Source organism: Aulostomus chinensis, chromosome 16, assembly GCF_037954235.1.
Source record: "Aulostomus chinensis isolate RoL2024-O1b breed Wild chromosome 16, RoL_Achi_v1.0, whole genome shotgun sequence".
NCBI lineage: Eukaryota > Metazoa > Chordata > Actinopteri > Syngnathiformes > Aulostomidae > Aulostomus > Aulostomus chinensis.
The window spans coordinates 16,657,467-16,681,416 of record NC_141335.1 but is presented as its reverse complement, the minus strand read 5'-3'; the positions used below and the strand labels follow the sequence as shown (position 1 = coordinate 16,681,416).

General features: G+C 37.9%; 1 protein-coding gene across 1 annotated transcript in view; it reads left to right on the top strand.

Moving 5' to 3' along the window:
- Positions 1 to 21,525, top strand: part of LOC147247690 (uncharacterized) — a 68,314-nt gene extending 46,789 nt beyond the window's left edge. The window contains exons 28-34 of the mRNA XM_086180644.1: positions 967 to 1,053; positions 6,180 to 6,233; positions 6,340 to 6,393; positions 8,787 to 8,822; positions 15,566 to 15,652; positions 19,694 to 19,732; positions 19,845 to 21,525. Of these exons, the coding sequence (XP_086036770.1) occupies positions 967 to 1,053; positions 6,180 to 6,233; positions 6,340 to 6,393; positions 8,787 to 8,822; positions 15,566 to 15,652; positions 19,694 to 19,732; positions 19,845 to 19,847 (360 nt within the window). The 3' untranslated portion in view covers positions 19,848 to 21,525. The remainder of the gene's footprint in view (positions 1 to 966; positions 1,054 to 6,179; positions 6,234 to 6,339; positions 6,394 to 8,786; positions 8,823 to 15,565; positions 15,653 to 19,693; positions 19,733 to 19,844) is intronic.
- Positions 21,526 to 23,950: the final 2,425 nt, after the last annotated feature.

Sequence of the window (23,950 nt, the reverse complement as noted above, 5' to 3'; positions counted from 1 at the left end):
GAGAGGGGGAGAGAGGAGAGGGCTCTCTGTAACCAGATGTGTCCCCCAGCAGTCTAAGCCTATAGCAGCATAGCTATCAATGGTTCAGAGCTACCTGAACCAGTCCTAACTGAAAGCTCTGTCATAAAGGAAAGTCTTGAGCCTGGACTTAAAAGTAGTCAGAGTGTCTGCCTCTCTGACCCATGGAGAGAGCTGGTTCCACAGTATAGGAGCCCGGAGGCTCTACCTCCCAGTCTGTTTTTAGAAATACTGGGAATAGTGATTCCCAGTATTTCTAAAAACAGACCGATAGAAAGACCTGCATTCTGGGAGCGGAGTGCTCTGGTAGGACAGTAGGGACTAATGAGTTCTTTCAAATAGGATGGGGCTTTATCATTGAGAGCCTTATAAGTCAGCAGAAGGATTTTGAAGTTGATTCTAGATCGTACAGGAAGCCAGTGGAGAGAAGCTAAAATGGGAGAGAGGTGTTCTCTCTTCTTAACTCCTGTCAGAATCCTCGCTGCAGTGTTCTGGACTAGCTGGAGACTCTTTAGAGAGTATTTAGGACATCCTGACAAGAGAGAGTTGCAGTAGTCCAGCCTAGAAGTGATAAATTCATGCACCAATTTCTCAGCATCACTCTGGGAAAGGATATTCCTAATCTTAGCGATACTGTGCAGATGGAAGAAGGCGGTCCTAGTCACATGCTTTATGTGGGCGCTTAAGGAAAGGTCCTGGTCAAAAATGACTCCAAGGTTCCTTGCAGTTATACTCAGGGTCAGGGTGATGCCATCTAGAGTGGTGATCCGATTTGAGAGTGTGTCACTGAGGTGTTAAGGTCCAAACACGATGACCTCAGTTTTATCTGAATTTAGCAGTAAGAAGTTGAACAGCTGCTCATCACTTGATTTTTCTACATTTACATTTCATAGATGCTTAGTAGTATAAATGTTCAAGGATGTGATGAAATCTTACCTCGTCTCTCAGGGAGAACCAGGCCAAGGCATCAGAGGAGAAAAAGGAGCAACAGGTCAGAAGGGTGACAAGGGAGACAGAGGTCATCTTGGACTTCCTGTAAGTCAAAAGAATTCTCTCTTCTCTAAAGTTTAAAAGTAAAATATCTAGCTCATCAAGTAAACACAGTTTTATTAATTTTAATCTGCATACAGGTTCATAGTGTAATTTCTAAAAAGAAAAAAAATCACATTGCATAAACAGTATTTAAGATGTCTGTCACTGGGTGTTTTCATGGCAGAAGATTTCCTGTTATAATGTTGCATGGAAGGGTGACATCAGATGTCTAGTTTTTGTGTTGTTATTATTGGCCTTTCAATTATGTTATATACATATTTGGGCTGTTTCATATTTTGATGCTTTCAATTGGCAAAATGGTGTCTTTGGGTCTTGTTTCTCTGTACTCATTCAAAAATCATTTACATTACATAAATGCAGTTGCTCCTGGGTAAAAAAATCTATTCTACAATGTTTTTTATGCTTTTTAATTACGAATCCTTAGATTTCTGTGGCAACAGTTGGAATTAATGATTCTAAATCAAGATTCAGATTTGTAAAACAAGTTGGAATATAAGGTTATGAGGTTTTCACCTGATAGATATGTGTCACATAAATTGCACAGGAAATCTTTTTAGGCAAATCTATGGATCATGTTGTGTGCTGTACTATATTGTTTAATACAACATTGAGGTGGTGTGTGTGGAGTACAAACATAAAAAACAATGATATAATTGCAACAGACAGAAATAGAACAAAACATGATAGAAAAAATGCACCCAATTCAAATACTTTAGTTCTATTTTCTTCTGTTTTGACAGGAAGTTCACTATATTCTCAACAAGACTTGAATTGAACTTGCAACTTTTGAGAATGCCCTGGTGGAATGAGAACACTGTGAGCAGTTTAGTAGAACAATTATGAAACATTGTTCTGATTGCTGATTAGCATTAGCAATATAACTTTGTGAGTGACAAGGCTTTGTGGGACAGGACAGCAAAGAAGAAGCTTCATTTGTACAGTAACACATCCCGTGATGTGTAATATCTGAAGTTAGAAGAATTTTTCAGATTAGCTCAGCCCTTCTAAAATAAAGGAAGACAAATCTATGAACGTGAATAGGACAAAATTTCATTTTTTGACAGTGGTCGTATATTTAACTACAATTTTATTCATATATTACACTGCATATGTGAGCCTAAGACGACAAAGCAAATTTCAAGCACCCACACTAGTGGTCCATATGAGCACAGGTGTATTTTCACTGGAGGTTTGCAGATTTGGTTTGAAGACAGAATAAGCCATCATCTTAAGGCCAGGTCAGACAATGCAAATTCAGCCACTTTGTATCTTTGTCAACTCCACATCTTATAGTTATTTGGGGGTTTTTATGTTCACATAATGGGGCCACCTCAACTTTCTTACACATAAAGTCAAGTCAAGTCAATTATATTTATATAGCGCCAGATCACAACAAAAGTTATCTCATAACACTTTACAGGTAGAGCAGGTCTAGTATCACACTCCTTCAATGAATTTACACCCAACAATTCTCCATGAGCAAGCGCATCCTGCAACAGCGGCGACGAAAACCTTCCTTTTAACAGGCAGTAACGTCGAGCAGACCCAAGCTCAATGGGGATGGCCTTCTGCTTTGACCACATATAACATTATTTTGTAGTGCTCATTAGTCCAGTAGTTGTGAAATGTCATAAGATCTTACCTCAAGTTCTTTGTGAAAGACACACAACCCATATTGTACTCTTGAGCAAGACATAGTTACGGGTCCACAATTTTTCTCTTTTCTCTTTCTGTTCTGAGAGCAAGACTGCTAGCATCACACAAAGTACATCTGCTGTAGCAGCCATATGTGACAATCCTTGACCCACTTCACCGACCACCTACAAACCCATGCACAGTCACAACAACTGAAGATGACATCATGACAACAGCATAAAATGATTGGTCAGGATTATATGTGTTGTGCTGCTAGACCTGCGGCCAAGACAGGCGTAGACATTTCTAGCACAGTCTGACATGGTGACATAATGATAGACAAAAAAAATGTGTGGTATGATCTGGACATTACACTAGCACTACAGTAGACACTGTTCTGTAAATTTTGAAAAGAAACACAATTATCACATTGTCTACAAGTACCTATGAAACTGAATTTAAGAGAACATCTCAAAATTGAGAGAATGCCCTAAAATACCTGTCATCCTCAGCAGGCTAAATTATGTATTTAAGTGCTTCCACCTTAGCAGTGAATACCGTGTGCTGTTCACCTTTATCTGTGAATGTGAATTTAGCATCTTAGTGAACATAAACAGTCACACTACAGAGCAGCATCAACAGCAACAACATGGCCATTGAGTTATTCTCATTCAACTATGACAACTTGAGGGAGTTACTGATCATTACTATCTCTCACTCCAACACCTCACTCACGTCTGATTTTGTCATCACTTGAATGTGTTATTGAAGTCACTTGAGTCACAGCTTCACTCACCCCCATCACCTCCCCATCCCAATCCCCTACCCCACCTTCCTCCCACCTTCTTCCCCATCACCTCTACTCTGTAACTGTTTACAACGCTATACAGGGGGCTCATGGGTTAGACGGCAGACCGGGTCCAGTGGTGAGTGGCGCAAGTCATGTTCCGGTCCCCCTTTTCCTTTTCTTTCTACATCATCTTCCTCCTCCACCTCGCTAGCTTGCTTGATGTCTGTCATGTCTGCTTGTCCTTTCAACTCTCTTTTGCCACCTCTTATGCTTGTCTTGTCTTATTTTCTTCCAATGAGAGCTCTGTGACAACAGGACTGTTCAGGATTGGGTTCTGAGGATGCACTTGTCATTCAGGGGCTCTCTACTGTAACATGGCACTTTTACAAATTATATAGAAAATATTACTCCACAGTTTAACATTCCTATAGTGCATGGAAAATTGAGCTTGCTTAGATCAAAATTGAGGAGGGTGACGATTTGCAGATTTGCCTCAGTTGCATAAGAATGAACTGTGTATTTACTTTAAATTAGCACATGAAGTGCTCAGGAATATTTCCTCTGTTTTTATATGTCTCTTAAATGAAATAAATAGTGAGCATTTCAAGCTCTTTGAATACAGGATTTGATGCAGAATACGATTCAGAACAAGTTGCAATTTTAACAAAGCGTTTCTGAAGGACAATAATTTTGTGAAGGGTTGTAGGAAATGTACTTGCCCAAACTATATTACAATAAGAGAGATACGGATAAATTAAACTATAATAATGACTAACCCTCCATATTATCCCAATTGATTTATTCGTTTTTTGCAAACCCAGTCTGCTTGATCTTTCCACATAAGTTTTTCATGAACAAAATTCCCAAGAATCTAGTTGAAGTAACTCTAAAAATCTCTGTAGACTCAATTTTAATTTTCATAAATCTTTAGAATAGAACTTTTTACTTCAAAAAATAAAATTGGATTTTTTAACATTTAATGACAATTTGTTTAATTTAAACCAAGTGGCGGATGTTGCTAAGCCAACATTTGCCTCTTTCATCAGAATATTAAAATTGGAATGAGAAAGAATCAAGGTAGTGTCATCTGCATATGTAATTGGAGAAATAAGATTTGAAACAATTGCCATGTCATTAATATGATTAGATATAATAAAGATCCAAGAATAGAACCCTGCAGTACCCCACAGATTGGTCCAGCCAAGTTAGAATTGCAACCTTTGACACAAACAAGCTGCTTTTGATCAGATAAATAGTAACTCAGCCATGTACATGTAAGATCATGAAAGCCATATTTATGCATTTTTCTAATAAAATAGAATGATTAACAGTATCAAACGCCTTAGACAAGTCTATAAAAATACTATAAATTAATTCATTTTTAGTTTGAGGAGAGGTAATCTTGTCAATCAAGTGAAGAAGTGTCATATTTGTAGAAGGATTTTTTTCAAAAACCATATTGGTGTTCATACATAATTTCATTTGAGTATAAATGTTGCATGATCCTTCTCACCATCTGTACAAGATCTTTTCCTTATTAGAAACTGATTAATGGTTTTTCATTTGCCTCAAGTTGCCTTAATGTCTTTTGAATAACGTGCATTTTTTTTTTTTTATTTGCTTCTTTACAGATATAATCGAATGAATTTAAAGTATTTCTATAAGATTTATAGAGGAGAAGGATTAGAAATATATTTTCTGGAAAGTTTTTTCTTTTTTCCTTAATTTATTCAGTAATTCAGTTGCAAACCATGGCTTATTGAAATCCTCACGAAATTTCTTAGACTTGAGAAAGGGGACTCTCTCATTGAAACTATAGCAGCACCAATAACCTATATGAACTTTCCAAATGCAATCTTGGCATCTTCCTCCTCACATACGTCATCCCAAGACACAATTGCAGGCAGTTGTTTGTATTTAAGTATATTTGCTTTGGACAAAATCCTTTTGTGCATTGTAATTTCGTCTTTTTTGATTTGACCAATATTCATTTTAGATAAATTGATAGTCAAAAAAATTAAAAGTCGACTGCAAAAATAACCAATTTGACATTTTTTGATTCATTTGTTTCATTACAGGTTAATATTTAGACTATTTAGGGACTTCTTGTGGACATGCCTGCTCTATTTGAAATAATAAGTTTAATAAATTTGAAATAAGATTACCATTCAGTGCAGGGAATTTTCTATTGTGTCTCACATTAGAGACAGAGACAGGGTAAATCTTCAGTCCCGTCCCAACAGTCTTCTGCAAGAGTTACGTTATGCCAGCAGCAGGCTGCAAAGCCAAAAGTTAATTATTCAAACACGCATGTGGAGATGCCCATGCTGCATGTTGCATTTACAACACTTAGATACTGTATTCCATACAGCACAAGCACTGACTGAATATGTCTGAATGCAAAGTCTTTCTCTTCAGTCCTGACTGCTACTCAGAAATAGAACTCCAACTGTGGGTATTTTTATTTATTCTAACTATTTATACTACTTGAACAGCAGTTCAACAAGTTTTGTATGTTAATATAATTTGATATAAATGGATCTTTACATAAGATTTGGTGTAACCAATTCAACTCCATAAGAATGATTATTGATTTTGTCTTTGCATTTTTTTATTCCTGTATTCTGTTTATATTTATGTACAGCTTGTATTTATTTATTTATTTATTTATTTTATTTTGAAGGGTGTAATAGGACCAGCAGGTGTTCCAGGACCTGCAGGACCAAAGGGAGATAGAGTGAGTACAGTATCTGTGTGTGTGTGTTCTGCAGGCATTCAGAAAAATGTGTTTTTTTTATTAGCAGTTTATAGAGAAGAATTAAAAAGTTCTGTTGTAACTGCAGGGTGAAAAGGGAGATGCAGGATTACCAGGACCAATCGGCCCTCAGGGAATCCCTGTAAGTTGGTCACTTAGATAGATCGCCGTATAAATTTTAAATACAAAATAATGTTTTGGAATTTTGAGTTGTTAGATTTGTACAATCTTGTCAACATATACTGTTTGTCTCAAATAATTGAATATATGTGATGGGCTTCTCAAAATATTTGCTGTCTTAACTTATACCTATACCAAATGAAAAAGTCAAGTCACTTTTTGTATTGCGCTAAATCACAACAAAAGTTACCTCATGACACTTTGCAAGTACAGCAGGTCTAGTACCACACTTCTTCAATGAATTTACACCCAACAATTTTCATGCACCTCAGGCAACAGCAGCGTCAAAAACCTTACTTTTAACAGGCAGGAACTTGGAGCAGCTCCAGGCTCAATGGGGACGGCCTTCTGCTTTGACCGGTTGGGGTAAAGAGAGCAGGAGAGTGGGACAGAGACAAAGACAGATCATGGAGGAAGACAGATATACAGAAGGAAAGAGAGGGACAGAGATAAAGAGAGAGAGAGAAAGGGAAGAGACTGATGGACAGACGGGGACGTGAGCAGGTGGTGCTGAGGGTGGCTGCTGTCTCTTCAGGTCTGTAGCCTCCTCCAGCAGCACCCGGGATCTGGGATGCGGGGAGCCCAAAGGCTCCAGAGTAGAAGACGAGTTAGTAACACATATGAGTATGATTTATGTACGACATATAGAAGGACAGAGAGGAAAGAGAGAAGGAGAGAGAAGCCCAGTGCACCATGGGAGATCCTCTGGCAGTCTACGCCTATAGCAGCATCTTTAGATATGCTGCCATAGGTTAGGCTAGCCTAAGCAGCCCTAACTATAAGCCTGATCAAAAAGGAAGGTCTTAAGTCTGCTCTTAAAGGTAGAGAGGGTGTCTGCATCCTGGATTGAAACTGGTAGACGGTTCCACTGGAGGTGAGCTTGATAGCTGAAGGCTCTGGCTCCCTTTCTACTTTTAGAGGCTCTCGGAACCACAAGTCACCCTGCATCCTGGGAGAAAGGGTTCTAGCTGGATAATAGGAGAAAGTCATTGTCCCTTCCATCATACAGAATATTTAGAAAGTAGAGCGTATTTAAACATCATTTTTTTTTAAGAATTTATTCATTTGAAGACAAATTTCAAGCATTTCTGTGAATTCACTTTTGATAACTGATTTTTTGACATTAGGTTGAAATCTCCTATCATTCACATTTCACATAAAGGTAGCATTTAGTTCAAGAGGCAGAGCAGCTCTCTGATGATCTAAAAGTTTGAGCATAGGCTCCTTCCGACTGTGTCCGTGAAAGAGTTTCCCCTCAATCATGGTTGTAAACAGCTTTTCATTCTGTATCCCTTATTTTGGATAACTATGTCATATATCACGTCAGTTTGCTTGATTGTGGTCATTATTTTTTAGTTCTCTTACAAATTACAGTTACTACAGTTGACATCGAATAAACATCCTAATCCCTGCCCAGGCATAATCTTGTGTGAATTAGACCAGACACAACAATTTCAAGGTTTAATGATTGCATTGTATTGCATTTTCTTCCTCCACTTCCTGCTTCTTCCTATGACTACTCAAAATACCTGATCGCTTGGATGCACTTGCATGGCCAAATTATTGCTGAGCAACAGTTGTAATTACGTATGATCTCACAATGGTAAAATTACATCATTATTTTGCTGTTGTCTGGCACTGAAGAAATGTGGATCACATCCTCACAGCAAAATAATAATGTAATAACATATGATCCAACAATGGTAAAATTAAATCAGTATTTTATTGTGTTGATGTGATCCACATTTTAATCAGTGCAGAATTCTGACGCTCATCATCCGATTCCAATACTGATTCCAATACCAGAGCTATTTTTTCTTTGAAATTATCACCATTAATGATTTTGTTGGTATTAATTTTATGGTTACATCATCATCCAAAAGCCACCTGTAATTATAAAAGGACAAATTACACACACATTCATAAACTGTAATGAATTGTAAAGCAATTTAATTGAACATTATGTATCAATCAGTGACATGAGCTATGTTATGTCATGGCGGGTTCATGGACAACCTATGGAAGGAAATTAGGGTTGGTATATGGATTTCCAATATCTGATGTGAATAACAGTATCAGCACACGATTCCAATATTCACAATCTGATGTATTTAGTAATTTCTTTCACTCTCTTCATTTGGACATGATCGAAGAATATGAAGTCTCACACACACACAAACAAACACACAAACATTAGTTAATCCATTATTATTACTTATTTCATACCAGGAAATTGTGTTTGTGTATGCAGTATGTGACAAGCAAGTTTTTTTCTTATAATGCAATTTTTTTGTTCTCTGTTCTGCTTCACTGAAATGAATAAGAGGACGGGGTCATTTCTTATTTTTTTTACAGGGTTTAGTTGGACCACAAGGACTCAAAGGAACCCGGGTAAGATATAATCTGTATTGTTTTCTGTGTATAACAATACAACAGGGGAATACACACACCAACTCTCTCTCCCAAATTCCTGCTGAACTACACCTTGTTTTGAGGGCTTGTGCTTCATATCTAACAAAGTAAACTGTTGGTTTTTGAGCATTTTTAAAAGGACCTGTTATTCTCACTTTCACCTTTATGTGTTTTTTGTCCTTGGACTCCTCTAAATTAACTTTGCATTTTTCACAATTTCCAATCTTAATTTTCACATAAAAGCCATTTCTTTAGCCCCTTAGTTCATTATCTATCTGATAAAGTTTGTTTTGGCATCTGTCGCTTTAAGGTCTCCTCCCAAAAAGCATGCTTTCCTCTGATTACTAATGAACTTTTAGAATGCTGCAAAGGGACAACTTACCTGTAGTCAATGGAAACAAGTAGAAAGTAGGGGGAAAAAAACTTGTAAAACAAAAGTTTGGCAAAGTCAGAGTGAGAGACTGTTGCTCATATTACTTGCAAGTGTTTATCAAATTATTTGAAGCTTTGGCCATGTTTTATATGAACATTATACATTATTTTTGACATAAAATGAGGAAAAGTGTAGTAGTGTCAGTCGCCCCACTTAAACTTGCCATTATTGTTTAAAACTGCAGTGTGGGGCCATCAAAGGTCATCTGTGGTGCGTTGTGAGGGCTTTAAATTTATTCTCAAGAAGTGTAAATGAAAGAGCTGAATAAACTGGAAGCTATCTTTGAAAGTACACGTGAAAAGAAAGTTTAATGACTCAGTGTATTTTGATTAAAAATCATTCTGAGTAACGGCATCAAGATATAATTTAAAGGTATTCATTTTACAGTTGCTTTATATTGAACCATCAGATGGAGATGCACTTACAAACAAACAAAAACAGCTAACCAAAGAGAACGAAAAAGTTTAGTGATTTTGGAGAGGTCATGTCTCCTTTTTTTGTGCTTAGATCTTTTTAACATTGTATATTGCATACTCAAAAGGTTTATATATGTGTTCCCTGACTTGAGCATATTCTATTGATATAGATCAACATTTGAAAAAAATTGAAACAAACCTCTGGGCTGTAAGGCCAAGCTGCCCAATTTTCACATATGATCTCTATGTTGCACAGCTTAACAATAACTCCTTTTAACACAAAACTTAAGTCAATTTCTCATGCTCAATCAAGGCTCTGTGCAACATTAGAAACAATAAGCCTCTACTGTGCCATCTCACAAAATTGCGATGTGTACAAAAGTATTGGGGGGGGTCAACATTTTGTAATAAAAATTGGTCCCAAGTGATGTTTCATGGTGTATGTTTTGTAATTAACTGCATTTCCATGTCAGTAATATGTGGCAAAGGCCCTATCATTCCCGCTTACTTCGAATTAATATGCCAGTATTGTTCAGTTCATCTATATGAGAGCTGAAGTGCATAGGGGTTGGTTAAACAGTAGAAGAAAAATTATTTCCAACACATACTATTTCCTGCATGTTAAGCATGTGTTTTTACATTGGGCGGAGCTGTGTTAAACCATTTTAAACCATGTTCACCATGTTCTTTACACAAAGCTAGGCAAACTGCCTGTTCACTAATGTAGCAATAAGGTATCTCATCTCAATAAAACAAACTGGCAGTTATCATTATCATTATTTGTGATTATTAACTGATTTAGCATGGAATGGCCAAAAAACATGCAAAAAATAATTTTAGAGCGAAATGTACTTCTATCTTGTATCTTTTGATTACAATGTATTTGAGAGGCTGTTTGATATGTCCATATTCCCTAGCTGTAAAATAATGTTTGTTTCCCTCCAATTAACATGTGACTTTTAATATTTCCACTCCCTTCTTTTAAGTCTTCACATTTCATAAGCTCATTCAACACACTCAACTAATGTCTATTGGAAAAGCAGCAATTTTATATTATTGAGCTACTTCATTCACTCAACCAGGCAGAGTACTGCTTAAAACCAATCCAAATTAAGCTGCAAGTGACTGTCCAGTTGAGGGTGTCGAATATAAAGCTATGGGATATTTTTTGTGTTTTTACTCTTTGTCCTATCTTCCTTTGTTTCCGCAGGTCTTCCTATCCCCTTTCCTTCCCTCCACCTTGCCCTGTGGCTCTTTTTATCGCAAGGGTTGTCCTCTCTCCCTCTCACAAAACTTGGCTTCCTGTTCTTGTTCCTCCTGCATTCTAATGTAGTCCTGGGTTAATCTTCCTTCTCTTACACATCCTCTTTTCTCCTCCCATTCCTACTAAAAAGTACATCTCCCTTGCAAGCCCCCATGTAGTCCCTCCATCCCTGACGCTTTACCCCAATCCTCAAAGTGGCAAGAAATGCTCTCCTATAGCTGTCAAAATGTCTTTGTCATAATATTATCATGAGAAAGAACTACTTCAAATAAATGTAGAGGGCTGCACAGATTCAAAGGTGAGGCACCAACTCTGTCAAAGTGGTACACAGTATAAAAAATCTCTTAGTGGGACTCTGGATGAATATCTACAGTGGCCAAAATATTCCAGAAGGGGCTGCTGCTACCATATTTACTTAGCTTCAGTAACCACTCAACAATTTAATACTAACCAGTGCAATTTGAAATATTCAGCTCTCAAGTACCATTAAAAAATGAAGACACACATACAAACATATTATGAAGACAAAAAATTTTGAAAGTGACACCAATGGGAATCAAACCCACAACAGCACTTCATAACAAATACAGCGCTAATGTGCCCTATCAAGTCAAGTAAATTTTATTTGTCTAGTGCCAAATCACAACAAAAGTTATCTCATGACACTTTACAGGTAGATCAAGTCTAGTACCGATGAATGAATTTACAACCAACAATTGCCCATGAGCAAGCAAAACCTGCAACAGTGGGGACAAAAACATTCCAGGCTCAAAGGGGATGGCCTTCTGCTTTGACCGGTTGGGGGGAAAGAGACAAGAGACAAAGACAGATAATGGAGGAAGACAGATATACAGAAGGAAAGAGAGGGACAGAGATAAAAATAGAGAGAAAGGGAAGAGACTGATGGACAGTCGGGGACGTGAACAGGTGGTGCTAAGGGTGGCTGCTTGAGCCCCTTCAGGTCTGTAGCCTCCTTCAGCAGCACGCGGGATCTGGAATGTGGGGAGGCACAAAGGCTCCGGAGAAGAAGACGAGTTAGTAACACATATGAGTATGATTTAGTTCCATTTTTTGTTTTTGGGGGTTCTTTGACATGCAGTTTGAAACATGCATAACTAATACCATAAACAGTCAACAATTGGCAGTACTGCTGCTCTGACATGGCAATGAGAGACGGGATGAGCAGGAAGCTGTTTTTTTCCTCAAATGCAATGACTTACATTTCATATATTATATGTTACCATGCTCGAGTCCCGGCTCGGGTTTGCATGTTCTCCCCGTGCCTGCCTGGGTTCTCTCCGGGTACTCCGGCTTCTTCCCACCGTCCAAAGACATGCATTTGGGGACTAGGCTAATTGGATACTCTAAATTGACCATAGGTATGATTGTGAGTGTGAATGGTTGTCTGTCTATATGTGTTGTCCCTGCGATGGACTGGCGACCTGTCCATGGTGGATGTTACCATGTATTTTGAATGCTCCAAATCTTAAAATATGTTTTTATTAGCTTTAGACGTAGTAGTTATTGTTATTCATTCATCCATCCATTTTCTATAGCACTTATGAAAGGTTGCGGGGGATGGAGCCTATCCCAGCTGACATTAGGTGAGAGGCACCCTGGATGGGTCGCCGGTCTGTCAGAGCCATCAGGAGCAAATAGGGCCTCAGTATCTTGTTCATGTCAAGTGAGGATTGAGCCAGCGACCCTTCAGTTGCAAGACGGCCACTGCACCTCGAAGCCATGCCGCCCCTCTTATGTTCTTTTTTTTTTAAATTATCGTTTGAAAAGAAAATTCAAAAGATCACTATGGGGGGGGGGGGGCGACCTTGGGCCCTCCAACAACCAGCCAACTCTAAATAGATATAAAACATTAATCATCATCACATCATCAGCTGCACAATTAAAGACAGCACTGGGAGAGCATTGCAGTCCAAGAGCTTGCATTTGTCTGACCCCATACACAGAGTGTTATCTCTTGCTTTATAGCCTTGGTGAGCAGGTGTTCTATTGATGATGTCTTTCTTTGGTCTAATTAAAAAAATATTTGATTTTAAGTCATATTTTTGTATTTTCTACTGAAATATATTCTCATGACTAAACTAGCCAAAAATACTCACAAACCATGGCTCTCATCCATAGAGAATATGCTAAATAACAACTTAGTTTTATAGGTCAACATAATTTTAAGAACATACTGAAATGGAAAAAGCATTTTGCAATCCAATTCTGTGTTTTTGCATTCATGTACTTCTTATTATAAGATACATTTTTGTAAAATATAAACTTTTTGGTGTGAAATTGCCTGTATTTCCTCAAAAATTACAGCCCCACTAGCCTCATTAACTGCATTGCTAATCCAAGCCTACCACATCAGGCTACTCAATATTTTTATCTTTTAAAATCTTCACCATATATCTAGCAACGCTATAAGTATGACCACAATTAATTATAGTTCTTGTAGCTCTCATTCTCAGAATGACAGGAGCTAGAGAAAGGGGAGGGTTGTTTCTGTTAGTTCTCGTGGGGAATGATGACCTTGCATAGTTAACCAATTAATCACCAAGTTACTAAGTCCCTCCACCTTTTGTTATCAACAATGATCTTTTACTCACTCTGTCATGGTAAAGTACTATTTTGAGGACTGGAAGCAAGGAAGCTGCTGCTCACAGAAAGTCTCTTCCATTGTACTGTTCAAAACGGGGCAAGCAGAATGCAATTTGTCTAAAATGCTGTCACTGGACTTAGGAAGTTGTCGGGAAGGACAATATAAACAACATCCATCATGGTCCAAACATGTAAGACTTACCCAGCAGGCTGTGCACTCTTACCGCTACCAGTGTGAGGGCCAGACATAGTAAATAATAATCCTTTTCTGTCACATTTTTCCTACAATGCTGTTGGTATCAGTCCTCCATACAGGTGCCTGTTCCATTAGGAGCATTTCAGATGCATTACATTGGCCTGCCTGGATCTTCTATCTTGCTCAAATTCTTCTGAAACCTGAACCTGAGGGTTTTTCCCTTGGTCTATGTTGTCTGTCATAGGCATCTATAGTAAAGTAAATTTGGTTCTTTTCTGTCTTTTTCTGCAATTGGCACATTGTGTTTTATTTAGAAAAATGACTGGATTCACTCATGTTTGGAGTTCTTGTCTGGCTCGATCTGCTCTATCTTACAACTTCCTTTTCTGTCTGGTCCTATTTGCTTATTTATCGACTATTCTTTGTGTTGTTAGGGTTAGTTTTAGGGTGAGGGTAGTGGTTAGGGTTAGGAACCGGTTATCACCATGACATCAACTTGTTTGCATGGAAATTCCCTTTCGTCAACATCCAACAATGCTGAATTTGCTATCTACGTTTTCATCTACGTTGACGCCGAAAGGGTACCCTCAATGTTGCCTTTGGACACAGGGGGACTTGACCAAACGTCGTTCTTTGACAAATAGGGGGTGAGACTGCATTAATCGAACAGCTTCTGGGATGAGCTTAAAATGTGTTGCAGCGCTTCTTGTTAAGTCACAAGCATTGTTCGGAATGGTCGCTATCAGCTCCAGCTGCCATGATTCAGCAACAAAGCCATGCGTGGTGAAGAGAGAGAGAGATGACCCTGGCTACATTTTGATTGTATTCATCATAATATTTAATATTGATGATATTTAATAATATTCATACGACTTCTTTAGAAATACTCCTAAGGCAAGAAACCTCATGTGAAAATGACTGGATTGGCTATAAGAAACATGTATGTTTGACAGTGCCCTGTACATTATTTAAAACTCTTAAAATATTAAAACTATTTAATATTATGTTCAGCAGACATTTACCATTATAATGTAGAAGCATTTGAAGGAATTCTGACAATTTCCTAACTCACTGCTGCTGTAGGTCTACTTAAGTCTACATTCAAATGAAGCCCGCTCACCAATGCACTGGCTCTAGTCCCTCTTCCTGAGCTCCACCTGCTTACCATGTCTCAGCACTAAATTTTTGATTTAATATGCTTTTTGAATTATATTTCATTAAAACAGCAAAAAGTACAAAACCCCTGTAATGAAATATCATTTATTGAATTCTCAAGTTATCATTTTGTATGGAAGGCATATTTAGACTAAAAGTGATGCAAAGATTAGCATGATCTGAATCAGCGTGTATGTATAAATCATTCACACGCCACCAATCTGAAGGATTTATGTTATCCAATTTCTGACCTACACCCACACATCCACATGCTTGGAAATGTCACTACTCTTCTACAGTACCTTACATAATGCTGAGCAGGACATGAGAGTCTAGTTTGTGAGATATTACTTTAAGAAGAAATACATAGCCAATCAAAATGTTTGCTCTGTAGATACCTCCACATGATCCCCCTCCTGAAGTACAATTCATTATTAAATCTAAAAAAAAAAAACATTGAAGCTGCACCTGTCCACCCAACTAATGGGTGTAGTTTGTACAAAAATTGATTTGTACAATCTGCGTTTAATCACAATGAACAGCAATTTGTGCATCACGACTCAAAAGATAAAATGTTACAACAGACATTTACTTTGAATGTGGCTTGACAAGGAGGAATTAAGTTTGTCATTTTTAATACACTGTTGTTTGCAGGGAGAGAGGGGCAAGAAAGGCAACAGGGGGGCCAAAGGGGATAAGGGAGACCAAGGAGCACCTGGATTAGATGCCCCCTGTCCTTTGGTATGTCAGTAGTACAATGTGTAGCCAAGGGCCAAAAGGAAGGAGTACCTCAAAATATAATTTCCCATAAAGCTTTTTTTTTTTTTTTTTTAAACACCTTCCTTTTGGCTCTAGGATTCTTTGATTCTAATTAACCTCAGGGAGAGTCTGGTCAAAATGTTCAAATTAAATGAATTAATATCAATGGAAAAAAATACTTAAATGGACTACAGACCAGCACTCTGCCTGAGGAATCTCTTTTTTTCCCAGGAATGAGACAGGAACCTGGCAGCCCTTGATGATAATTGTCAGTAACAGATTATGAGACTTGGATTTTCAGACACCTCCTCAGCTGTGCTGCACTATTCTTAATGTTAAAACACAATGGACAAGAGTTCCACACTGACTTGAAACCATATCTCCTCAAAATTAGACTCAGAAAAGCTGTGGAGACATTCTTATTAGATTTCAGAACCCCCTGCTTCCGGGTTTCTCTTGACATGAAGAAATATATGTCCTAGGCACAATTCCCTCAAAAAACTTTCCAAACGAATCTTGGTAAGCCAAGTTCCTGTCAGTCTTAGGTTGCCTGCATGTTTGGGTAAACTTGAATCCAGTCGCCCAGTGGATTAACTGCCCTCATTGGTCCAGGATGAGCACCCGCCTGCAGCTTATGAGCTGTAAAACTAGTTTTTAAATGGCTGATTTCACAAACAGGGTTTCCGAGGCTTTAAAGGCGAGAAAGGTGAACCAGGCTTGCCAGGCCTGGATGGGCTGGATGCCCCTTGCCCTGTGGTATGGTGTTCTCTCTTTCCCTTCACTTTTCCCAGTATGCCTTTTGCTACACTTCAGCATTTGCATGCTTGGATGGGGATTAAAAGGTATTCACTGCTATTAATAATGAGTTTGACTAATATAGTAACAAGACAAAACTTGCAATTACTATTGTCCTACTACTGCTGTACTGCAATTATAAAGCCTTTCCTTCAAGAGGAAATGCACTTGACTTCATCAAACTAACTTGTCAATTCTGTCAATAAATAATTAAGATCATTATAACAAATTAAATAATCCTAATCAATCAATATATAATGCCTTGATATGTTGAAGCATTAAATTTATACTCCCCTGTTTTCTCTGTCATCTCTTGCATGGTGCACCAGTATTTCCATCTTCAAGACAGTAGAATATCACAGGTTGAGCGGCACAGTGGGAACTTTATGGAAAAGTACTCCAAGTCTCACAATCCCCATGTTGCATGTTGTGCATGAGTTTTTTTGTCCCCCGTAGACAGCTGGTCAAGCACATGTAGATTCTCCGTCAATATTTAAATATATCTAATAGTATGGTAAATGGTCTAATTTTTATACAGCGACTTTTTACCTTAGCTGGACTCAATGCCCTTTACCGTGGCATTTCATTCACATGGAATCTTGTGTGGCTCATTGTTTAGCAATTTCACATTTGAGAAAATTAATAAATAAATGTGAAATTAAAACAGATTCCATGTGACTTTTCAGTTCAAGTTGCATAGCATTCAACATTTGACTGGCAGTGCCTAGTTTCCTAAGATGGCCTGAGCTATATACTGTCCTTATGACCTTATCTTTTTAATAGACTCTCCATACACTTTAAAAGTTCTCAGTGCTTCTGTTTACATGTAGAGGCTCTACTTATATTACCACCGAGGCATTTTGCTATTTTGAGTTTTTGTTATTGTTATGGTTTGTCTGTTTACCCACTGCCCCACAACCCGCATCGGGAGCTAATTAGCGGTATGCACAAAAACAGGGTTACATTTGGATGCTGTAAAAACAAATCTCTGCAATCGTTCGAAATCCTAATAATACACGAACACACCTTAGGTTCGTTTTGCACCAGAATTGTCCTTTAAAGTTGTGTCTTGTCAGTTACTTATTACCATGGTCCATTATGGAATACCTACTATAGTTGTTTATGTAGTGCAACTTTGAAAGGTCTTAAATCAACTTCTAAACACTGCATTCTTGAACCCCAGATGTCACTCTGATATCATGAAATTACTCTATATAATTTGCTCATTGGTCTGCCATTGTTCATTAGTCATACATTGTTATTATAAGATACATTGACCAAATGCATGCAGAGATTACATACAGGTTCAGTGTAACAATGCAAATAGAAGGGAATTTATACTTGGTGATGTGACTCAAAGTCTTAATGTGCAAATTTCACATTCGGAGCTGCAGGTGGTACAAGCAAGCTGGATGCTGATGTAAGTGACATCCTGTCTAGTCAGAAAATGGAGGGCAAACTAATCGCTGCGTGTTCTACATCTCCAGTATATGTGCAAAGGAACTGACATATTGCAGACAATGGTCTAATCTTGGTGGCCCTGTCTGGGGCTGTAGTTGAAGGTGAATTTGATTTTTTGGGGAACATAAAAGCTGAAAGCAGATATAGTATACCAGCAATATCTGCTGGCCAGGAGTTTGATCTGATGGACTGACATTGCACTAGAGAGAAATATTCTTGTTTCAGTCTTTACATGGGAGAATGAAATTTAACTTTGCTGCTAGCTTGAATGTCTCTGTAGTTGTTAAACATGAGCAGGGAAAGCTAATGTAAATATAAATAACCAATTGGTCACCGTTTCAAGAACTTCCAAAGGGTTACTGAGCACTGTCAAGCACCCTCTTCTCATTTTGCCAGTGCAGAGTTCAGAGTAAGTAGAGAATGTTTATTACAACACATATTGTCCTATTGTTAACACAAAATAAATCTTAAGCTTCAGGCTAGCTGCTAATTCAGCTTTGTACTGGCCAAGGTGATAAAAACAGTCCTGTGTGAAGTGCTGTGAACAAAACGAAAACAAAAAAAATACACTCTGTATTTTTCTTTAGGTTATCTGGGAAAAGCAACTCTTTCCACTTTGCCTGGTGCTGGCCTCTTTACAAAAGATTACATTACATTTTCTAGGAGCCATTGTATGGTGGTTAACTATAAAAATGAGCAGTTAAACATCCTCAACCAAGCTTTACGCATGCACAGAGCATGCCCATATACTGTATGGGATATTCTGACATTACTGAGAAAACATTAAAAAAATGAACAATCAACTGAAACAGCCTTCAAATTTACTTCCGAATTTATGTACCTCATTAAATGAAAATCCTCTCTGTGATGGTCTTATTTGTGTATTGTACTCCTATAAACTATGATCTCTTGATTAGAAATACAGGTGTAAAAACTCATTTTAGAAATATTATAATACAAATACATTTTTCTATCACTGAAATTTTCTTTAATCATACTTTAATGTTCTTTTAAATAGAAACAAAAAAGTCATTTTGATAACAAAGTCATCATTACTCTTATTTTGTTTAGCCTCTTAATACTACACATGATCCTTGCAGCCCACAGTCATTTGTAGAAAATGGAGAATGTGCAAAATAAAACTGGCACTATTTCAAATATTTTTGCTTCAAAAAGAAGCAAAAAAAACTTTTATGATTTGCTTCCAAATTCATCAAAATGACTTAAATTTTATAGTGACAGAGATATAACACTCAGAAAGCCACACCCTCTGGAGGGGAAAACAATCGGCATTATGCAAACAATGCATGAAACATTGAATGCAACAAAGATAAAACTTCCCCAATGCAGCAGGAAACAGATTAGTGAAGTGTACTATATGAGCACATTGTGAAATACATGCAATCAAATGTAGTGGGAGGTGAGCTGTTTTCCCTTCTGGTACTTTATGGTATGGTCTTTATCTTTAATTATTCAAATTGATAACACTGATGAATCATTAAGTCCCTCTCTGTTCAGCTTGATTATTGTTTGATTCTAACTGTAATGAAAGAATCTTCCAGAACAGTGGACTCCTAGAAATAACCTTTGTTATTCATTTAAAATAACAAGTTCCTTGTATGGAAAATGACCGTTAACTGCTTTTTTCTGTGAACTGCTTTTTGTTTTGTTTTGTTTTAAATTTTGCTTCATACCTGCATGATGATCTTGTCAATCTCTGCAAGATGCTCTAGTTTTGATTTTTACACATTTTGTGTACTTTTCTAGGGAGACGATGGCTTACCTGTACCCGGATGTTGGAACAAAGTAAGTAGGAGAGGTTGACCATGGGTTGCTAGCAGCTCATGTTTTTCTAACTTAACCAATGACATTTTCTGCACTAATACTTAATAATATGCCTTTTGCTTTCTGATTGCAGTGACGATAACTTTGGAATGGCTTGTGTGATTGTACATAGGATATTTATTTTTTATACTTTTTCCCTATTCTGTTAGACATGGAAAACATTTCAAAAAAGTAGAAAAGAGGCAAATGGTTTGTACAGATTGTTTATTTTAATTCATAGGATAATGATTATGTATTGGATTTTTATATCAATGCATTCATTTTATATGATTGGATAAGGAAAAATGTATTCAATGTGGCTACATATGCATGATATTTGTGCATAATGTGAAGTGGATAATGCTTATTAACTTATTGTACAGTCTTGTTTTGTTCTTTTGTAATGCTTAAAATACACCTGGCACATTACCAAAGTGGAGTGGGTCTTCCTATTAGCTACATAGTTCCAACTGTGCTGAGCACAGCTGTGTGCAGTTCTGAGAATTCTAAGGAGAATTTAAGCAGGATACTTATGTGTTCTCCTTTGTTTTATATGTCTTTTTCTTTTTTCTTTTTTTCCAAAGAGCTTGTCTCTTCATGTAGTATGCTGAATGTTGAAGTATGTTCTAGCACCTAACCCTAACCATAATTACCCATAACTTTGATGTGCTGCCTCACATTGCCTCTGATAGAATGAGGTATCTCAATTCCTTTTGAAGTACTCTGTATTTGTACTTGAAGTACTTTTTTTACACACATAAGTGTAGATTCTGTCAACACATTTGCCTAGACGACAATCTCCTCATGCATATGAGCAAAAATTACACAAGGGAAATAAGTTCCCAGCCATGTAAGAAAAATAACAAAATATTTTGCATAGGCCACAAGGTTCCCATGTTTAGTGTAGTTGCTACCAAATTATTATTATCTCTATAATGACAGCCACATCATATTTTTGGATGTGCCAGGTGTATTTCAGCTATGATAGACCATGCTGCAGGGGGTTATGGGACTGGAAAAATTAAGCGCGTGCTTTTGGAATGTTTATTTGAACTCTCTACTTTGCAATAAGTGTTTAAAATCAAACATACCCCGTTGATGTTTTGATCATGCTCTTATTGCAACAAGAAATATGCAAACCCCTGTGATGACATTTCAAGCATCACCACCTCTGTCACTCTGGTAAAAATACAAAAATTAAGGACAGTCACTTGGGCTGAACAGTATAATTCTCCATCTACTCATCAGTATTTTTTCTAGCACCAGTTTTGAGACAGAAGATCAGAATTTAAAAACCCCAAAATAAATACATACATTTTGTAACTTCTCCGTAATATGACATTTCAATTGTAGAACTATTTTTAAACTTTGTGATTGTTATTTCCATGTTTTCAGAACAGTCATTTGACACATGTAATAACCAAACAATTCTCACAAGAAAAGATGGCCAAATAAGTGGATTTACACATCCAAAATAAGCAAGATACCCCACCTCTTGCCATAGCCGCTGGGACAGGCTCCCCTACCTACTACCCCTGCGACCCTTAACAGGAATAAGCGAAAGAAAATGGATGGATGGAAAATAAGCAAGATAAATGTTGAATGCAACCACGACTAATCTGATGTTTGATCAGATGATGTTTGTCAATAGCATGTACATACAGTATTAATTGGTTGAGTGGCAAGAAAAAAACATCACTGGCTTTGTGGGAGGAGACTTCTATTTGATACAATTTGCAGTTGTTAATAAAGATTGTTTTATAGTCATTTTTGGAAAAAAGAGTGTTATTTGTTTTATCAACAAATGCTTTGTTTTTTTCATCACATTTCTCTGACTTTCACACAAAGTAATCAAATATAGAATAATTTGATCTTTGAGTAGTTTATTAATTCTTATATTTATATTCTTATTCTAATATTATAGAATATTTTGGCTAGTATTACTCCTTTATTCATTGTGAGCAAAGCAGTGTGAATTTCACAACGTCTAATCATCTCAATCTAACCTTACCATGAGTAAAGTTTGCCTGCACCTGATTGAGGCAGTTGTTAGTTTGCTGTTTCCAAAAAAGCTTGCCATTTGACATGTGCATTCAATTAAAGATAATTAAAAAAAACACAATTACAAACATGACAAAATCTAAATCATGGTGGGTGAAATTTGGGGGCATTTCTTTTCAGCAAATCTTTTTGATTTGCCAGGTATTTTCACCAATGCAGAAAGAGTTAATTATTGATGGAAAGACACAGTAAAAGTGTAATTAATTGATAATGTTGATATTATGTATGACAGTTTTCACTGATATCACTTCCTCTCTTGACTCTGGATTACACAAGATCTTAGGTGAAATTTAGCCAGTTGTCAGGGGAAAAAAATGACTAGCTGATGTTGGTTCATTATGTAGGTACGATTTGCATTGTCACACCTCAACCCCATCAAATTTTTGCTGGTGGCTTTGAACAGACACAAAGCTATTTGGAGTCTTGATTTATTCCAGTTTATTTCCGGAACACTGACAGGAATCCTACAGTAAAGGACAGTGTTGTGAATGGTAATAAACGTTGTCCCTTGTGTCACATGCAGTTTAACCTGTGTTTCCTTTGGCATCATCACATTAAATCACATTATCCATAAATCAATACAACATAAATAGCTGGACAAGTTGACAGTTGAGTAAGAAGAAGGATTCACAATGAATCCAATATTTGGCCATAACTTAAAAATGACAAATTATGACTTAATTTCACAAAAATGTCTAATAGCATGAAATGATGAAAACATTACATTTATATAAAAAAAATGTTTCTGTATTCTGCAAAAACAGTCTTCAGGCCATTATTTATGGTAATCTTTACACTACAATAGAGAGAATAGTTCAATTACGAAAATGACTACACACTACATCTGTCATCAAATCTTTTTAAGGCCTGTACCACATACAGTATGTTTTAAGTATGGACAATATGGATGTAAACTGAACTGGTCAGTGGAGAGAAAAGGTCTCTTTCTTGTATAAAAAAAAGGAGATTGAGATCTGAACACATTTACGCATGTTTTATCAGAATTTAACCATTGCAAGTATTCCAAACCTGAACCGGAGTGGTGTGCAGTTATTGGACTACTGTGCAAGTCACAGTTTGTCAATAACTAACGCCATTTTGGAACATAAGGATGTCCATCCGTGCACTAGGCACTAGGACATCCTAGGTCGTAGGTCTATCATCAATTTTATAGTCGTATCATCTGACCTGCGACCTTATGTTCTCGGGTGAAGAGAGGATCTGAGCTGTCAACTGATCACCATCTGGTGGTAAGTTGGATCAGGTGGCAGGGGAAGACACCATGCAGACCTGGTAGCCCACACCAGTAGTGAGGGTTTGCTGGGAACGGCTGGTGGAAGAACCTGTCAGGATGATCTTCCACTCCCACCTCTGGCAGAGCTTTGACCGCATCCCGGGGGCAGTGGGGGACATTGAGTCTGAATGGGCTATGTTCTGATCTACCATTGTCGAGGCAGCTGTTTGTGAGCTGTGGCTGTAAGGCTGCAGTGGCTGGTCGTGGCGGTAATCCTCAAACCTGCTGGTGGACACCAGAGGTGAGGGAAGCCATCAGGCTGAAGAAGGAGGCTTACAGGGCATGGTTCACCAGTGGGCAGAGGCAACCAACCGGAACCGGCAGGCCAAGCAGTGTGCAGCCATGGTGTTTGCCAAGGTGAAAACTTGGGCGTGGGAGTAGTTTGGTGGGGCCATGGAGAATGACTATTGGTCAACTTGCCCACACTGTTTACAGTGGGGACGGGAGGCTGCTGACATCAACTGGGGAGATAATTGGGCAGTGGAAGGAATATTTTGAGGAAATCCTCCTTCATCCAATCTCTGGAGCAGAAGTTGCCAAGGCAGTTAAGCAACTCTGCGGTGGCAGAGCTCCAGGGTTGGATGAGATCCGCCCTGGGTATCTCAAGGCTCTGGATGTTGTGGGGCTGGCTTGGCTGACACGTTTCTGCAACATTGCATTGATTGCATCGCAGTGCCTTTGGAATGGCAGACCAGGGTGGTGGTCCCCATCTTTAAGAAAGGGGAGCGTGTTCCAACTGTCAGCCTCCCTGGAAATGTCTACACCAGTGTACTGGAGAGGAGGGTCAGGGCGATAGTCGAACCTCAGATCGAGGAGAAGCACTGTGGTTTTCGTCCTGGCTGTGG